General features: G+C 32.1%; 1 protein-coding gene across 2 annotated transcripts in view; it reads left to right on the plus strand.

Moving 5' to 3' along the window:
* Positions 1 to 721: 721 nt before the first annotated feature.
* LOC107446702 (uncharacterized) overlaps positions 722 to 19984 on the plus strand; it is a 66566-nt gene continuing 47303 nt past the window's right edge. For both annotated transcript variants that reach the window (XM_016061416.4, XM_016061417.4), the window contains exons 1-8: positions 722 to 1006; positions 2860 to 2930; positions 3711 to 3953; positions 5750 to 5785; positions 11188 to 11310; positions 13135 to 13647; positions 15107 to 15154; positions 16903 to 17052. In XM_016061416.4, the coding sequence (XP_015916902.2) occupies positions 945 to 1006; positions 2860 to 2930; positions 3711 to 3953; positions 5750 to 5785; positions 11188 to 11310; positions 13135 to 13647; positions 15107 to 15154; positions 16903 to 17052 (1246 nt within the window). In that variant the 5' untranslated portion in view covers positions 722 to 944. The remainder of the gene's footprint in view (positions 1007 to 2859; positions 2931 to 3710; positions 3954 to 5749; positions 5786 to 11187; positions 11311 to 13134; positions 13648 to 15106; positions 15155 to 16902; positions 17053 to 19984) is intronic.

The following is a 19984-nucleotide window of genomic DNA, read 5'->3' on the forward strand; positions in this document are numbered from 1 at the left end:
ATTCCAAAGGCAAAATTTTAGTGAGTTGAAGATAAAAACATGCTGTGTAGTGTTCTATGCGCTAGTTGTACGTCAATAAAATATTTATGAAAGCTTTTTAGTTTTAAGAGGGTTAATAAAGTTATGTGAGTGAATGAAACGCACTATAGGGACCAACTGCAAAATTGTGATGCGGTAAGATTTCTTCTTATAAGAAATCAAATTAAAAATTTATTTTCTGAACTCTGTTTTTTAATATTCTGAAATAAAAGAAAACAAATTTGAAAATTTGTTTTAGAAATATTTTTCTTGATCAATAACTGGGACAAGCAAGGAAAGGCGTATTGGTACATTTTAGTTTAATAAAATGAATCATTATTAATAATTTCATTCTAAACTTTTTTTAAACAGTATTCTGAAAGATATTTTCTCCTAAAAAATTACGTGAATAATAAACATAAATATACTGGGATATGAAAATGACGGTGTTGAAATTACTCATATCTGATTTATGAAAAAAGAAGGAAAATATGTTTTTTCTTACAATCCGTCAACTAAACATTTCATATTTACAAAATACTATTTCTAGAAAATGTGAAACTAGACTAGAATTTTGAATGGTTAAATTCATTCTTAAACTACCTTTTAAGAAAACATGAGCAATAAAACAAATTTTTTTTTACGTCTTTAAAACGTGTTTATTTTTTTTATCTTTAAGTACCCGGTGCATTTTGTCTCTTTCACATTTGAGTTCTAAAATTACGCTGATTAGTAGGCTGGTCGATAAAACATGGCAGTCAGCTAAATTGAAGATGTTATTTACGATAAACTTATTTTTTCGCAGTCTTAATTAATACGTGGAAGTTATTACCAGCTTTGCACGGAGTTTCAATATGGATCACATATTATTCAATCAAGTTTAAACAAAAGATCTCATTTAACTTTAATTATATTCCAAAAGCGGAATGGAACGAAATGTATTTATATGTATTATTGTTAGCATGTGTATAATTGCAGCCTCCTCTACGTAAGTAATCTTGAATTTTTATCTATTTATTGTTATAGTCTTAAGAGTGTATAAAAAAGCACAAAAAAGGACCAATTTGAAAAACTTTTGATCTAATGAGCGGATTTTCATGCTCTAAAACTCAATGCTTCGAATGCATGACCTGAAATATGGCTAAATAAATCAGTGCATGGGATATTTTAAGTTACGAAATCAGACTCAAAAACTTACTTTTTCTGAATAAACATAATTTTTTTTTGACGGATTCAGATTTCTGACTCTTTAAATAGCCACAATCTGAAAAATATAGTTGTAATAGTTTTGTCAGGAGAGAGGTCCAAAGTTTAAATTCCTTAATGTCAATTTTACTTTCAGTGTATTACGCCATATCTTAAAAACTTTCGAAGCGAATTGAAAGTTTTTAACACGCAATTATAAAATGTGTTTCTTCAAAGATAATTCCATGCAAAAAGTAATCTTTGTAAATATTTAATCATTTTAATTATTTTATTTAATAATAGTTGAAAAAATTTTGAATTCTCAGGTATACAATTTTCATACCATTTTTAAAAAAATGCAATTTTACATGGAAAAATACAAAATTTGGCGAAATCTCTCGAATAGTTTCTGAGAAACCGAATTTTAAAAAAGTCATATTTTGAATAGTGAAGATCTGATCATTAGATCAAAAGTTATTAAGGTTTTTCCGTTTTATTTTCGCACTGAACCAACTATATTAATTAAGTATGATTTATTTCAAAAAATCAAATAAAATCGGTTTTACCTATGTAATTAAATGAGGAATTCGAGCGTAGATAGACAATTTCGATACATCTTTGCCAGAATGGGATGTAATGTTGAAAAAAAATGAAACGGGCCTAGAAAATAATAATTTATCTTGTGTTTTCACGCTCTAACCCCCGTAATTGCTTATATGCATTACTCTTTTTTTTTTCTTAAACGTTAATGTTTTCCGCAAACAAATAGAAAATTTTCATTTCCGCTCATCGAATTCATAGATTTAGTCATACAATTATTGTAGCTTTATGTAAGAACATTTTGTTAACATGTTAATCATAACAGAATAGACAATGACCTGGATTTGATAAACAATCAACTGTAGTTGAATAAAATTAACCCAAGGAATACAGATAGTGCAACTCAATACGAAAAAATGAAGTGATATTACTCGTTGACTTGACTTATAACAATTCGATTTTGGAATAATTTTTATCGCTCTTTGAAATTTTTTTGTCGTCCCGCTGTGGACTGATTGTTAAGACACGGTTCCCAGCAGATCACCGAAGTCAAGCATCACTGGCTACGGTCAGTGTGCGGGTGGGTGACCACTTGGATCAGCCTGCGTAGGGACCGAGGGTGTGCGGTATTGGTCCTCGTTAAACTGTTCTACCGTAAAGTGCTCGACTTCGCGTTCAGGTAGTCGGGCTACCGAAGCGGGGGTGCCATCATTCTGCAAAAGATCAAAATTGTGATGGCATGTCTTCGGATCATCCTCAGGGGTGTTTCCCAGACCGTCGCCCCAATAGCCAATCGTGCAGTTCTACTGCGACGTAAAACAAACAAATTTTGTTTATAAATGTATACCGGTATAAATGTAAAGATTTATATCTGGCAATATGTAATCTCTCTCTTTATTTTTCACTACTTTTGATTGACATATATACGAGTGTAAGTTTATGAAATAAAGAAATAAATATCTTGTGAGAGGAAAAATACATGTTCTTCAACAATGGATAAACAGTCAATGAGTCAGAATGAGAAAAGTCGACTGAAAAATAAGTCACTATGAAAATTCATTTATCTTACATTTTTAAATCCTAAATAAAAACAAAAATCTCATCATTCTTTTGTAGTTCATCTTCAAAGAAATCACACGGAAAACTGAATGAAACACCTTCACAATCAATAACACTCATTTCATCAGGTAAGAAGTTCTGATTTAAGTACGATTTCGTATATTAGCTTTCTCCATATTTGTAACAATAATTGTGATTTATTTCCTTAAAATGTAAGAGTTGAAATTTACAACAAAAAATAATTATATGAATATTAACATTTTGCATTTATAGAATTTAAACAATAACTGTTGACAGCAAATTTTTTAAAATTCATTTTGAAATGTATTTTGATACCGAAGCAAAATGAAAATTCTTATTAGACAATTTCTTATATTCTTGGATTAGATAGAATTCTTGGATTAGATAGAATTCTTGGATTAGATAGAATTCTCAGTTTAGATAAAATTCTTAGATTAGATAGAATTCTGATTAGATAGAATTCTTAGATTCTAAGATAGCACTCACTATTCATATCTGAGGGCAGGTTATATTAGAATTTAATCATATCATATTAATTTAACATGCGACTGAGAATATTTTAGAAAAAAAAATCTACATTCTATTTATGGTATTTTATTTATTTATTTATTTTTATCACGATCTGTAGCTTCAAAAAATTTATTGAAACATTACTAGAGAAATAGCATTGAGAAAAATGTGACCTTTAATTAAAACTAATTAATATTTCAAATTGCTGTCTTTCCGCAGCTTATTATAGTGCACTTTGGATTTAGAGATAAAAAATTACAAAGTTTAGCATATATTAACAGTTTATATTATCTTAAAGCTTATATTAAATCTATCTTTTTGAAATCAATAATTTTTCTTAAAACAATACATTAATTCCAATCTCTATAATGTAATAGATTCTCCTGCATCTTTTAATGCAACAGTGAAAGTTGATAAACCGACCCAGTTACTCAATGAAACCATAAGCAAGAGATCAAGCAGAGCCCGTTTGAAAGAGCATCGATACGTTCCATATTATCCATCTCCACAAAATGCTCCAGCGGCAGCGAACGACTACTGTCCTCCTCTGGCATCTTCGTGTCCGTTATGCCTGTCTTTCTCTAGTCCATTGCCCGTAGATATTTGTTCCTATTCTGTAGGTAAGTTCAAATTCTAGATTGGTATTTGTATCATAATGTATTCATTAGCAACGGTCTGGAATAATATTCTGTTAAGTGAGAACTGATAGCGAAAGAATGCAAAGCCACCGGACACTTGGCATTAATTTTTACTAATTGAAGTTTAGGTTATGTCAAGCAGTGCTATTCTGACAAATAATCAGCAGGGAAGCCAACTCAGCTAGTAACAGACAGGTGCCGGTAAGTAACTCAGCGAGAATAAAGTTGACGATGAACAGCAAATCTCCATGATTACTTCCAATATCAGTCTTCTCGTAATAGAGTATAGTGTTGATATGAAGACATTACTAGCGTATGCTAACATCACAATTTTGATTGGAGGTAAGATAGTGGTAGCAATTCTACCACACTCTCCAACCACCCAGCCTTGCGTGGAGTTCACCTAAACTGCTAGGTCATTAGAGTTGATTTCAAGCATTAGAGTTGATTTCAAGCATTAGAGTTGCTTCACATTAGAGTTGATTTCAAGGCATAAAGACATGAGAGAAACTACAATCCGAAAAAAGCACTCATCAGTCTTTAACCCATACCGTTTTTCTCAGCATCGTCTTTATAAGTAAAAGGTGCTGCTTTAGCTCTGGGAATCGAATCCTGGCTTTCAGCCGTGTTATGCTTAGTCTCTACATACCATATCAATTGTTTCGTAAAGTTCGATTTGTTTAAATGTCGTTGAAATTAAACATTTCATTTGAAATGGGAAAAGCTATTTTATTGCGCTCTTAATTGGTTTAAACGTTAAGGAAATTTTCATGTTAAAAAGATATTTTCAGATAAATAAAAAAAACTTGATCATTTAAAATTTACATCAATTTGAAACACTTTTGCATTGATACTTTTCTTAACTCCGTATTGGAGAATATAGCCTCTATCATTGTGAGTCATCTTATAACTGTTTGTGGCCAGATGTTTTGTCTCCTTCCATGTCTTTCACTGTAAAACATTTTGGTGTACAGGTCGTACCCTTTTTGGTGTTGAGATAAACTTCATACATTTTTAAGTATAGAACTGTAGTTATCGTTCAAAAAATATATAAAATTGACAAAATAACAATTGTTTGAAAGAATAATTTCGAATAACTAGAAATGTTTATTTTTTAAACGAAATGTTTTCGCAGTGATTCAATTCTGCAACGATAATGAAGATTCTAATCCACATGAAAATATGCGTCACAATGGTAAACAAACAAACAAGCAAGCAGAAAATGAATGAATGAATAAATAAATAAATAAAGTTATAAATGTGAAAAAGTAAATAAGAAATGCTACTACATTCACTGTTAACAATTTTAATTTATCTTCGCCCCAAAAATGGTGGCAACTATACATCAAAATTTTTAACAGTTTGCAAATGGTTTCCAGTTCATTTATAACAGCTCTGAACAAAGCTATTTTCGGATTTAATTTTCTTTCTGTTGTCTTGAGAGTTCCAATCTAAAACTTGTTTAATTTTAAACTTCTCAGTCTTACGAAAAACATATTGAATTTTTAGAACACTGCCTAATATCAAGATATATTTTTATGCAACAAAAACCCAGGCAAATATCTTTCAAAACTCTTGTTAACTTTCCTTTTTAAATTCATTCCCCCGCTGGAAATACAGATAATAAACTTTAATTAAAAAATTCAATAGATAAGTCATTTTGTATTTAAATTATTTAAAAATTCCTCTCCAAAAAATTTTGTCACGGATTAGATATAAAAAAAGTTTGTAATGTTTTTCATATTATTTCTCTTGTTTATTAATATTTCTTTTTTTAGTTATGAAAGTACTTATGCTGTCTCCTCCATCTACAGGTAGTATTACATTTTTATATTTCGTATTAAATTGACAAAAACTAATTAATTTTATTCATTTGCACCAAAAGACATACAGATATCCATCCATACAGATATCAATACAAACTTTTAATCAGACAAGAGAAGTGAAATGAAAATCTTCTCTTTAACTGTAATATAAAATTTTATACCTCATTGGTTAAAATAAAAGATTTTTTTGGAGTCGCCAGACTATAGGTTCTAGAAAAAGGGAGAAAGAATTTAAAGATGGTTTTTTAATTGTATTCAAACGTACAAATCTTTACCAATAAAATCTATAAAAAGCTTGAAAATTCAAGCTTAGATGCCTAAAAAAGTTTTACAGATATTTGATTAGAGACTTATGCTGAAAACTGGGAAGGATATTTATAAAATTCACAAGAATTGAGAGACTAGTTAAAAAGATTTAATTTCTACTTCCTATTGCTCCTGAATGCTTAAACATTATTTAAACAATAAAGTAAAGTACCATTTGACATTTTAGTTTTTTTCGAAATTTGCAGTCATAAATTTCTTGTCAATTTAAATGACCTTATCGTTTTGCGACTGAATTAACAATTTTATAGTACGTCGTAAAAATTTAATATTTTATTTATAGTTGCTCAAAAATGAATCTCAAAAAGTCGTTTTTCATTGCATTTTATTTTTTTTTTTGAATTTCAATAAGTGTTTCAGGCGAATTGGTTAGGCAATATTCGTTAACAAGAAACCAGTCATCAAAAGGATGGTGTTTAGTATAATATATATATATATATATATATATATATATATATATATATATATATACTCCTCAAAAGTGAAATTGCAACACCAAGAAATAATGCACGTAGCGTCATGCAAATTTCAGGAGCCATAGTAGAGAGATGGATATGCAAATGATTAAAAAAACAGACTAATAAAATCATTATAAAGCAATTTATTCAATATCTAATGTGGCCACCTCGGGCAGCCTATACAGGCCTCAATCAGGTGAGGCATGCTATCAATGACTCCATTGATGGTTGCCTGAGGTAACCTTTGCCAAGCCACATCCACTGCTGTGCGCAGATCATCGATGGTTTGCGCCATTGGTCCTCTGTTCATGCCACGTCCAATGAGATCCCATAGGTGTTCTATGGGATTCAGATCTGGAGAGGCTGCCGGCCAGGGAAGGATGTCAAATCTAGTCTGACTGTTAAGAGTTGGCCGTGCGACATGCGGCCTGGCATTGTCTTGCTGGAATACCGTGTTGGGTGCGCCCTGCAACAAGGGCAGAACAACGGGATACACAACTTGTGTGACGTAGCGGTCCGCTGCCAAACTGCCATGAATGTGCACCAGGGGCGTTCTGCGATCAAACATTATGCCACCCCAAACCATGATGCCCGGTGTAGGACCGTTGTGACGCTCGGCGTAATGGGCTGGTTCGTAGCGATCTCCGGGTCGCCGCCATACCCGTCGACGGCAGTCATTTCTCCACAGACAGAAACGAAACGAGATTCATCCGTGAACAATACCCGATGCCATTGGATGGTCCAGGTACGATGACACCACGCCAGGCGTCTAGCCCTGTGTAAAGCGGTCAACGGTACCCCTGTTGCTGGTACCCGTGCATGTAACTGTACTTCATGCAATCTGTTGCGTATGGTTTGGGTGGACACAGATCCACCTGCTCCTGAAGGCAACCGGCTTCGGATGGCACGTGCCGTGGAGAAAGGGTCTCGAATAGTCAACTGGCGAATACGCCGGTCTGTGCGCTCTGACGTGCACCTGTGCGCACCACTTCCTCTTCGGCGTGCACGTAGACCTTCCTGAATCCATCGTGTGACGCAACGTTGGATGGTACTCACGTTGTGCCCAACACGAGTTGCTATTGCACGCAGCGACAAACTAAGTTCATGGAGTTCGATAATACGGTCACGTTCCCCGGTCGTTAACTGATGGTATGGTTACTGATGGTATGGTCGTTAACTGATGGCTCGCCGACGTCTCAGAGGCATTTTCTATGCTTTTTCGAAAGTCGCAAATGCTACGCAAAACCTCAGATGCCGTTTATGAGAAGGGAAAGTTGCTGGCCTTTATAGCTCGAATATGCGTACCACGTGATCAGATGCGTGCGCAAATTTAATCATTTGCATATCCATCTCACTACTATCGCTCCTGAAATTTGCATGACGCTACGTGCACTAATTCTTGGTGTTGCAATTTCACTTTTGAGGAGTGTATATATATATATATATATATATATATATATATATATATATATATATATATATATGTGTTGTTGTTGTTGCTTTACGTCGCACTAGAGCTGCACAATGGGCTATTGGCGACGGTCTGGGAAACATCCCGGAGGATGATCCGAAGACATGCCATCACAATTTTGATCCTCTGTGGAAGGGATGGCACCCCCACTTCGGTAGCCCGACGATCTGCGCACGAAGTCGAGCACTTTACGGTAGCACAGTTTAACGAGGACCAATACCGCACACCCTCGGTCCCTACGCAGACTGATCCAAGTGGTCACCCACCCGCACACTGACCGTAGCCAGTGATGCTTGACTTCGGTGATCTGCTGGGAACCGTGTCTTAACGATCAGTCCACTGCGGGACATATATATATATATATATATATATATATATATATATATATATATATATATATATATATATATATATATATATATATATATATATATATATATATATATATATATATATAGAGAGAGAGAGAGAGAGAGAGAGAGAGAGAGAGAGATTAAGCCTTTTTATGGTCTAGAAGTCACACAAAAAACATGAACTAAAATTAAACCTTTGTGGTTTTTGTGGTTATACATGATTGTAAGCGAAAAATTCAACTTACTAATTCTTAAGAAACAAAAGTGTCTCAATAAGTTTCTTTTCAGTTCAATATAAACTCTAAGACTTGTCAACTTATTATAATATAAGTTTAATATGGACATTAATAATAACTTATTGATTAATATGGATACCATTTTCCTATACACTTTAATGAGAGGGTAATCTAATTTTAACATTTCAATTATAGTTTGTGTTGTAGAGTAAAAAAAATATGTGCAAATATGAAACAAAGATATTTTCCATTGCACTGCATTTCATAATATATTTGGTATTATATATCCTAGGAATATAATATATATAATTCTTCCTCCATTAACAAATAGCATGAGAAACGTTTGATAAACTACTAGAAATTGAAAAGACCTTTTAAATGTTATAATAGAGTAACTAAAATGGTATTTGACAAAATTATGGCAATGTTTTAAAACGCACAAACCACTTGGAATACATCAGTGGTAATTAGGCATCAAGTGACACCACGTGCAGGTATCGAATCAGATTAGCTGCTGAATCGTGGCATTTACTTATGCCAAGATTCATTAGCCAATTAGTCTTAACATCTGCGCTTAATATCGATTTCAGGTATTCAATTAAATATGAACCGAAAATTAATTCAGGTATCCAATCGGATATCTATGAGAGATATCACAAGTGGGTTAATCGTGATATATGTTTATGCCACGATTCAGCCGGCAGACAATAAGGTTCGACACACACGCGCGTGATGTCGTTTACAAGTATCCAACTAAATCTGATCAGAAAATTGATTCAGTGTGATAATAAAAAAAACCTATTGCTGTAACACTAACATCCCAAGCACAACTACATGATTAGACATAATCATGTGATTTCAGCGGTATCATGTTATTCAGAGGTTTAAAAAAAATTAAAATGATTTAAATGCTTTCCTTTCATTAAGTTTATTATACATTGATGTAAAAAAATTCCAACAACCAAGAAAAAAATATTGTAGAGTAATGAATGCAATCGGCAATGCTTTTGTCTGAGTAACATTTTCAATTGATTAAAGTTTGAAGATCATAGGTTTATGCAATTAAGAGAAAAACCGTTTCAAATGTGAAATAATGGTACATTAATAACCGGCGTAACCACCAGAATTTTGAATGCAAGCATACAATATGTCATACAGATACCGTATGTCATTTTGTGGGATGGAGTTCCATGCCTGTTGCATTTGGTTAGTCAATACGAGGATAGTTAATACTGGTTGTGGATGAAGCTGAAGTTGTCGTCAAATGATATCCCATACGTGCTCGATTGGTGAAAAATCTGGTGATCTGCAGGCGAAGGCAACCTGTCGATATTCTGTAGAGCATGCTGGGTTACAACAGCAGTATGAGGGTGAGCGTTATCCTGATGGAAAATATCTCCTTGAATGCTGCTCATGAATGGCAGCAAAAAATGTTGAATCATCAGGTTGACATACACATTTGCAGTCAAGATGCGTGGAATAACCACGAGAGTGCTCCTGCTGTTATAGGAAATTGCTCCTCAGACCATAACTCTAGAAGGTTCAGTGTGTCTAGGCCGGAGACAGGTCGGTAGCACTCACTCATCTGGCCTTCTTCTAACCAATATACGGTTATCACTGGCCGCGATAAACCGACTTTTATTAGAAAACACTACAGATATCCACTCTGCCCTCCAGGGAGCTCTAACTCGCCACCACCCACGTCGTAAACAACAATGATAGTGAGTGGAATGCAAAGCTACTCTCGCTTGGAGCTGTACTTGAAGTAGCAAATTTGTAAGAGTTCGTTGTGTCACTGCAGTGTCAACTGCATCTCGATTTTCTGATACAGACGCAGTATGGTGCACCACAGCCATAAGCCGTACACGGTGGTCTTCTCTTGGAGATGTGGCGACTCAGCGCCCAGTCTTCCTGAAGCAGTACCTTCCCTTGACCATTGCTGCAAACAATCCTGCACAGTGAGCCGTGATGGCTAAAAAAAACAACTCAAAATTGGGTCAGCTGTTCAACGACGATTGTGAAATAAAAAATAAAATTCGTGTGGACCATAGTGGCTCAGGGGATGGAGCGTTCGCCTTCCAATAAGGTGAACCGGGTTCGAATTCTAGTGATGGCTTCTTTGTCTCCCTAAAATTATTCTTGACTAACAACAACTACGTCAAAATTTAACGAAAAATATCGCTTCGAACTGTAGAACACGTATTTAAAGCAAACCTGATTTGCATGTTCACAGTCGCGCTACTAGCACCAAACTCATGTGCCAAGCGCCAAATTTAAATAGACTTCATCATTTAGTTGTATAAACAAGCCTGAAAAATTTAGTTTATCTAACACAACTTGTTCTTGGTGTTGGGATTTTTTTCCATCAGTGTATTTAGAATCAACTTCCATGCAAGCAGAGTGATCCTGTAAAATATTCTTTGAGATGTAAGTAAATAGAATTCTCCACGAAGCCGATTTTTTTAAATCTATTTTTCTTTTAAATTAGCAATTATTGACAGCAGAAATTTAATATAGTAACGAAACGTTTATTTCGCCTTCTTTGTAGACGTCTACGGCAAAGTTTGTGGTAAGCTTGGACTTCTTGCTGGACTTGCAAATACTGACATCAAGCAATATAGAAGATTGTTGCGGCTTTCAGTACCGGAATCTTGTCAATGCATTTTAAGCGGTAAGAAACAAAAAAATGTTTTAGAATTACTTAATGTTAAACAAATTAATTGCAGTAGAGATATTTGTTGATCGAAAAAATGAAATGTAGAAAAAAAAACAGATTTATATCTATGGTATTGATTTTATTAACTAAAATTGATTTATAGTTCCAATAAAACATAAATATGTAGTAGCATACCAACAATCAAATCAGAAAGTAACTATTGGTTGCTAGTAATAGTTTTAAAAACGTAATCTATGTTGCTTTCTTAAATGCTGTTTAAATAGAGATTAAAATGTTTCCTTTTTCGTGCTTCTCCGGATTCAATTATTTGTCAAGTTGAGAGTTTTTTTTTCTTTCTTTTTTTTAAATCTTAAAATCTTGTAGCTCGAATATCAAAATTCGATGAAAGTAAAGGCTTCCAAATAAACTAAAAAATTGACCAACAAAATAATCTATAAAGTATCATTTAAAATTTTTGCGAGATATTTCATTAGTTCGTTGAAACACGAAATTTCTTTTACTTAAAAATAAAGGATGTTCCAAACTTCACGCAAGATTTGAATTTAGGGATTTATCACGTAATAAATTATTACCAACGGGAATAACAAGACAGTGGCATAGTTCGAAGCTTGATGCTATTAAAAATGGAGTGCTACGCGAAAGAGAGAAGAACGCTTTTTTATAGTTGAGCAATATTTCGAGACGTGTTAGGTCATTCTCTCCTTGTGCATCTTTCCATTTTAGTTATCAGAATTGGCCGTCTAGGCCATGTGATTTAACATGTTGGACTTTTTTTTACAAAGTTTAAGGTTTATGACAACAAATCCATAATCGCTCATACTTTAAAAGATAAAATTGAATGCTGCATCAACAAAATTTTGTTGCATTTATGCAAAACAGTCGATGCAAATTTTGACAAAAGAGTATTTGCAAAATGAAGGCCGTTTACCAGATATATTTTTCTACCTCATGCTGTTTCTTAGGCTGAGCGATATATCAATATTTTTAATTATCACGATAACGATATTAATATTCTCGCAATATATCGCAATTACGATACATATCAACCAACGATAAATATATTTTACAACATGAAGGCCACAAAAAGCCGTAACTCCGCTTCACGGGTCGGCTGGCCTGTTGCGGTGACCAAACGATGAATATAGAGCATTTGCCTCCCAATAAAGTGACTGGATAATAAGAAATGAGCTCCTGGCTCGCACCGATCACTGGGTTGATGTAAAATATCCTCAGTGGACGGCTGATCATGTTTAATCCAAGATTTCCTTTGTCTTCTGGTCTGGCTTTAAAATTGCATTCATTAAAAGTCATCAACTCAGGATTGTGTCGGATGTTCTACGCCGGTTGTAAAATAAAATAAAAAACGATAAATATCAAAAAACATCGTAAAAAATGATAAATATATGTAAATATCAGCACACAAGATATATTAAAAAATATCGGCAACGATAAATATCAACACGCTATAAAAATATTCAATATAAAAATACGTAAATTATATTTAAATTATATATATAAATTACATATTGTGTGTAAATATGAAATATTGAAAACATTACTATAAATCATAAAATATCGATATTATTTGACGATATGTAAAGCTATTAAGCATTCCAATATCACCCAATTCTACTTTACACTTTATGAGTCAACTTTTAATTAAAAATCAGTATCTTTTTTAGCAAAATTACTTTCAATGAAAATTTTGGGGCAACCTTTTTTTCTGAAAAAAATATCTCTTAATTTTGCATGCCACTGTGATAAACGATCATGAACTTTAGGAAAAAAGTTTTCATTTTTCATTTTTTTATATTCCAGCATCTACACAATATATATTGATATCCAAGCCATCAGCATTTTTAAAAGACGGATCTTTAAACAGCAAAATTTCCCTTTCCGACGAAGTAATCATGCTTCCCGTCGATAGGTATACAGAAGCTGTGACTTTAAAACCCTTGGAGCAGTGCCATTTAAAACCTCTACCAGATGCTCACGGGCAACAATCATCTGAATATATTGAACAACCTATACAACCAAGAAATTACAGGGAGAAGGTTCCACCACCACCAAACCCGCCTCCTCCAGATTTGTATTTACCATCATATCCACCATCGAATCTTTACCCATATTTTCAACCACCAGATCCGCCTTCGCCAACATTTTATGTGCCACCATATCCACCAATGTCTTTTCCTTTAGCTGGGCCTGTCACTTACAAATTGCCTTCGTTTCTTCCTCTTTTCGCCAACTGCTTACAAGAAGAATCTTGTCCAAAATGTGTTCAACCTAGCGAAGTGAATTTGGAGCAGGAATATTGTACATCTGATTTCGGTACGTTTATTATTATTATTATTATTTTTTAACGACAGGCACTGAACTTTCGTTCTTCTCCTAGGATAGGAAGATGCCGGAATTATTACTTATTTAACGTTACCCAGTGGGAACCTGTGAACCTAAGCCACGGAGGCAAGCAATACTACCCATGCCACACTGCCACAAATACCCGTTTATAGGGTGGGCCACATTCACGCATCACACAATAGAGAACAACACACAGAGAGAAACATCCATGCCCTGAGCGGGATTCGAACTCGCAACCATTTGCTTCACAGACAGGCACGCTAACCACTCAGCCACCTGGCGGGCATTATTATTCTCATTATGAACATTAAGAGATTTAGTTTTTTCAATTAGCATTCCTCACATTCAAAAAGTGCAATCGCTGTACGAGACTGTTCTATAGTACGATCAATCAATTATTGCACTGAACATGAACGCGCAAGTTGCTGTATGAACGGGCTATACTGCTCTGGAGTAAGGACGCAGTGCAGAACATACAAACATGCTTGTGCGGGTATGCTACGTGGGGGAACAATATATTCAATATGTTTTGAGTGAATAGCGAGGTGAAAAGTTTTAAAATGCAAATGTTTGAAGATTTGGGAGGAATATGTCTCGTTAAATTTAAAGAAAAGTCGTCTTATCGACGTTATCATTATGTCGACGATCGATTATCGTCTTTTTTTAGTTCTTTTTCGCCATTATTTTACTTATTAACTATTTATTCCAGCTTCCAGCTCCCTTTATCCTCCCCAGAAATACCAACAAAAAAAAAATAAAAGTATGAATGCACTATTCTATCTAAAAGTAGAAAAGGTTCCTAAACTTTCATAAGAAGGTTTATAAAAGATTAATGGAACAAAACCTTCCTGACCATTCGGCTCTTACTTACTTTTTGACAAAAGTGTGTCTAAATATTTCTTAGTATTTGCCAGTGTTATTTTGGATGAAAGTTGACTTGAAGTTGGAATAAGTCATGCGGGAGAGCATTTGCAAGTTTTGATTCCTTAATGTTAATTGTAATTTTGGCGTATTTCGCCATATCTCGAAAATATTTCAAGCAAATCGGAAAACTCTTGCACACAATTACAACATTTGCTTATCCAAAAATAATTCCACGCAAAAAATAATTTTTAGTAACTATTTATTATTTTTTTTAATAATAGTCTGAAAAATTTTGAACTGTAATGTATACAATGTTTTATTCCATTTTAAAAAAATGTAACTTAATTTGTTCGCAATCAGCCGAATCACTTCTTCGTTATCAAATGTTAGAAGAGTTGTATATTTAAAATTTGATTTCTGTTAATCATTCTTTCTGCTGTATAACGCAATTACTAGCTGATTTGAGATTGCGCAGTAGTGATCTGTATAAACAACTTATTACCTCATAAATATTTTTAAGAAGTTTAAACAAAAATTTACTTACAATTTGTATTTACTTTTGCAGCTTATATTGCTCTTGTTACATTTCCAGACCTTTCCAAAGCAAAAGGAGGTAAGAATATTGTTAACAATTAATATGTTAAAAAAATTATATTCAGAATGATCATTTTTTAAACTTCCAGAAATTTTTAATTACGAAATATTTTTTATTTTTTTTATTTTTTATTTTTTTGAAAATTTTGAAATTACAAGTCGAAAAATTAATTTTAGATTTAGAAAATTCCAAAGTAATTTAGCTTGCTTCAACAATTTTATTGATTTCATGAACAATTTATTTAATGTGAACATCATGCACATTAAAAATTATTTATAAAAGTTACTTTATTATTTTATTATGAAAGTTATTTAGTTAATTTATTTTTTCTTATAAAGTTATTTAATATTTTCCTTTATAAGTTAAACCATTTAAGATATATGTACTAAAGATGTTTCGTCTTTTAAACATTGTTTAAAAGTTAAACAATTGAAAAAAAATATTCTGTGAAAAAATTTATTTTAATTTTGACAAATCCTGATTTTAAATGTTGTTACATGAGCAATTAAAAAATAAAATCTAAATATAATCATTGTCCATACTTAATGGGGATAAAATTTCAGCTTAATTTACTGTTGATAATAGGCAAATTAGTAAGAAAATCATGTTATACAAAATGTTTAGAATGTTTAACGTGTTTTTACTTTAGAATGCATGCTTTTTACGATACAATACTAATGTATGAAGGGTTCTCTGTTATGGACACCGTTAATATTTATTTCAAAACTCTTGTCGCAAATGTATCCACATTAGGGACCGCAAAGTGATATGTTAAAGATAGAGAAAATACGCTCAGGAAATCTATCTAATCACTAATGAGGAAAGCGGTATGAAACATCTTTAATTGTCTGATGCAATTTGGAGATTTTTCGAAAAATACTATTTAAGTTCCACTTCTTTCGGTAATCAAACAAGTATTGATATTTTCAGTCACTAATAGTGATTCGTAAGATTATTATAGCGTTTTCTTTTCTTTTCCTAAATATTGTTTTGCGATCTCTAAAGTTTTCCTTTAAAGAAAATTTTTTTTTGACAACGATTTGCAAGGCTCTCTTAACAACTTAAAAAGATGACCTGCCTTGAAAAATAATAATTCCTTGTCATTTAACTAGTTTACAAGACAGTAGGATGGCAGCGAATTTGAATAAATTGTAATTTTTATGGGAATTATAGGGGAGCAATCAAACTTCATCAAAATCGATAAGCTGTATTAAAAATTGTTGTAAAACAATATGTTTGTTTTTAATCTGTGAGTAAAAGACTTTTCCGCCGAATTTGAACTAATACTTCATTCAGCTGTATAATATCTTTCTATCTAGTTATGTATTTTCATAGTTATTTTCGCTTAATATTTTCGAGTATTTAAACTTTTTTTCCCTTCATTATTAAATATTTAATTTTGGTATAAATTTTTGAATACAGTCTCAAATTAATTCATATACTTTTGCAGATCATCATTTATTTAAACAAAAGGAATTCCATGGAGTTTTATTCCGCGGAAAATAAAAAAAATTCTACGCTAAGAATTATATGGCTTATAAGGGTTGAATACATATTTTTGGATTTCTTAGTATTTAAAATTGATTTTTCATATTAATAAATCGTTTAACCTGATTCAAAATTTTTCTTTTATAATAAAATAAATTTTACTCTTCTTGGGATAGAACTCAATGAAAATCCACCGCTAAGAATTTTGCCTTTATTTTGAAATCAAATACATTGTTCACTAATTATCAGAAATATTCTAATAAGATATTTCGTTTCAGATTACAGTAATCCATATTACGCTGGTTCATGCTTAAATATACGAACAACAGTGCTACACGATGTATCCAAGAGCTCTGATGCAAAGTTACTGAGCATTCAGCTTAATTTACTTCTTCCAACACAATGTGGCTGTTTTCCTCAGTTAAAAGGTTTTTAATGTTTTGTAGTTTTTAAATTTGTAGGGTTTCCAAGTCATTACAATTTGTTAGACAGTCTAAGATTTCATATAAATATGAATGCGTTTCTACCGGGTACTAGACTAAGTTCGTACCAACATATTCGCTCACCTAATTTTTTAACGGCTGTAGAATCGATATAACTATAGTAGGTGTAGTGTATCTACCACTACAAAAATATAATTCTAATTCACTAGTATATAAGACATGTTAACTCGATTCTAAGGTGGGGTACCTTTTCATAGATGAAGGTTGACATTGTCGATAACTACTATCCTACAGAAGATGCAACAGAGAGAGAGAGAGAGATTGGTGAACAATTTGCTGTGTTAGAATTTCTAACTCTAACGTATAGGCATTACTTTTAAAACTATTGCTGCAGACATTCGAAAATTAAGAGAATGGATACTGGCTTAAGAGGAAACTTTCTAAACCATTTGGTTTAAAAATATTTCAAGCGTAGCTTAATTTATATAAAATGATTTTTAGAGGGGTAACAATTGAGGGCTAGAACTGAAAAATGATCTAAGTACCAAAAAAAAAAGGAATAATGAAAAAAAAAATTTGAAATCTTTTTTTTTTCGAAGAAAAATGTCCTAAAGACAGAGCTAAACAAAATGGATAACGCTCAAAATGCGAATAGTAATAGTTCAAAAAATATGTTGATAGATCTAACTGGTTGAAGTGGAAGCATTTTGTTCTCTTATGATAAAAGTATCACGACAAAATTAACGATAATAACGATCAAAATAACGCAATAAAATTAACGATAATAACGATCAAAATAACACTATAAAATTAACGATAATAACGATCAAAATAACACAATAAAATTAACGATAATAGTGATCAAAATAACACTATAAAATTAATGATACTAACGATCAAAGTAACATAATAAAATTAACAATAATAGCGATAAAAATAACACGATAAAATTAACTATAATAAAGATGAAAATAACGAATAACTTACAATAAAAATAACGAATAAATTACAATAAAATAACAATATTAGAAAAGTATTTAAAAACTAAACGGGTTAAAAAATTCAGGATAATATGTAAAGTGTTGTTGGCTTTGAATCCGAATTAGTGGAATGGAGAACGCCCTAAGTACCAGATGCGAGTGTTTTTACTTTTCCGTCTCTCCTGAAAAAAAAAGTTTTGGATTAGGTCATTTTCTACGGTTTTCTACGGATATGGTTGTATCAGATATTTTTTTATTAAATATAATGAATTGCATAATTATAATCATATTAGATAATATTATACGTCACTCTAATGATAAATATTATAATGGTGACTAACTATAGTTTATCAGATTGTTTAAAAAAATACACTTTATTTAAAATTAAATTAGATTCTATGGATATTCGCGATCGCAACGCTCGAGTACGCCGTCTAGCGGGAGCCTGTAAATATCAGACATTAATTTATCACGTTTTCATTTAGTTCCATCAAAATCATTGACTGAATCAGACGCCATTTTTTAGCAGCAAATAAGAAACAAAATTTCCCTAAGGAAAAGGCCGAAGAACTTGAAAAAATCTCCAGAATATTAATAAATCTTTCAGGAACAAAACACGCCAAACATTTGAAGAAAAATTCCTCAATAATTTTTAATTTCTATTATCAACAAACTTGCAACTGATGACTTCCGATTTCGAATACTGTTACAGATGTGTGTATTAAGGTAAAATGCATTTCTTCTGTCTTCAATTCATTACGAATTAAAGTGAAGTCAACATTGCTTTCGTCATTCCAGTGAATAAATATGAATTCAGAACATACAGAATTGTAATACTTATAGCATATTCTTCTTCGTTATAGAATAGTATATATTTCTGTATCCATATAATTCGGAAAACAACAATAAAAAATTATCCAAGTTACTTGAAATAGTGCCATTTGTGCTGATTCTTAATTAATTTTAATCGTTTTCTCGGTAAGTATTTTTTAGTTTTGAAAGAATAAGTTCAACTAGAACTCAGCTATTCTGTTTTTAGCTACATATTCAAATTCATACCAATTATAAAATTTTGCTGTGTAGTATGTTATCTAAAAGTAATGAAGGGATAAACTATGTATCTTTTATTTGAGAATAAAGTTTTCAAACAAGGAACATATCATTTTGGAATTCTCCGGGAATTATAAATCAGGTAAGTGCAATGATTTTTACAATAAAAAATTTGCTTGTAAATATTTTTTTTTCATTTGATGATGGTTCTCTACAGAATGGTTTTTTACGTCTGATTAAGAACTATAAGAATAATAAAAAAAGAAACAATATGAAAGTTTTTATTTCAAAGTAAAGAATTCTTAAAATTGTTTTTTTATCCTAAGAATTCCTTATTTTCCGTTTTTTAGTTTATAATTTTTTGATAAAAATTGTTCTCAAAATACTTTTTTTGAAAAATTAAATGGTATAACATTATGTGTTTATGTATACTTCTTGTATATTCTAATGTTTGAAGTAATATGATTCAGAAAAGTATGGAATAAAAATTCGGTACTTACGTATTAACGCCACCGCCGCTACAGATTTGACGGTTTTTAAGTGCCGCCAATCTACACTTAAAATTTTTGCGACAATTCATAAAATAAAACACTTTATTTAAAATCAAAATAGTCAATCGGATTTCGGTGGAAAATGAGCCGATATAGAGTTTAGCATAGATTCAGAACAATCATCTCGCCATATGAACTCTGATAAATAAGATTCCAAATGAAATAACATTTTCAAAACGTACGTTTACCAAGATAAAGTTTTATGCTGTGGGAATTGGTACATTTTCGTTTTTTCGGTAAAATATTTCCCTCCTGAAAAAATAAAATTGCATCTTGTTTTGTTTTTGGCAAATCCCAAAGACGAATTTTCGTAGCACTAAAAATGGCGACAAAAAA

Source organism: Parasteatoda tepidariorum, chromosome 7 (genome assembly GCF_982258835.1).
Source record: "Parasteatoda tepidariorum strain Cologne lab strain chromosome 7, Ptep-v5.0, whole genome shotgun sequence".
In the NCBI taxonomy this organism is placed as follows: domain Eukaryota; kingdom Metazoa; phylum Arthropoda; class Arachnida; order Araneae; family Theridiidae; genus Parasteatoda; species Parasteatoda tepidariorum.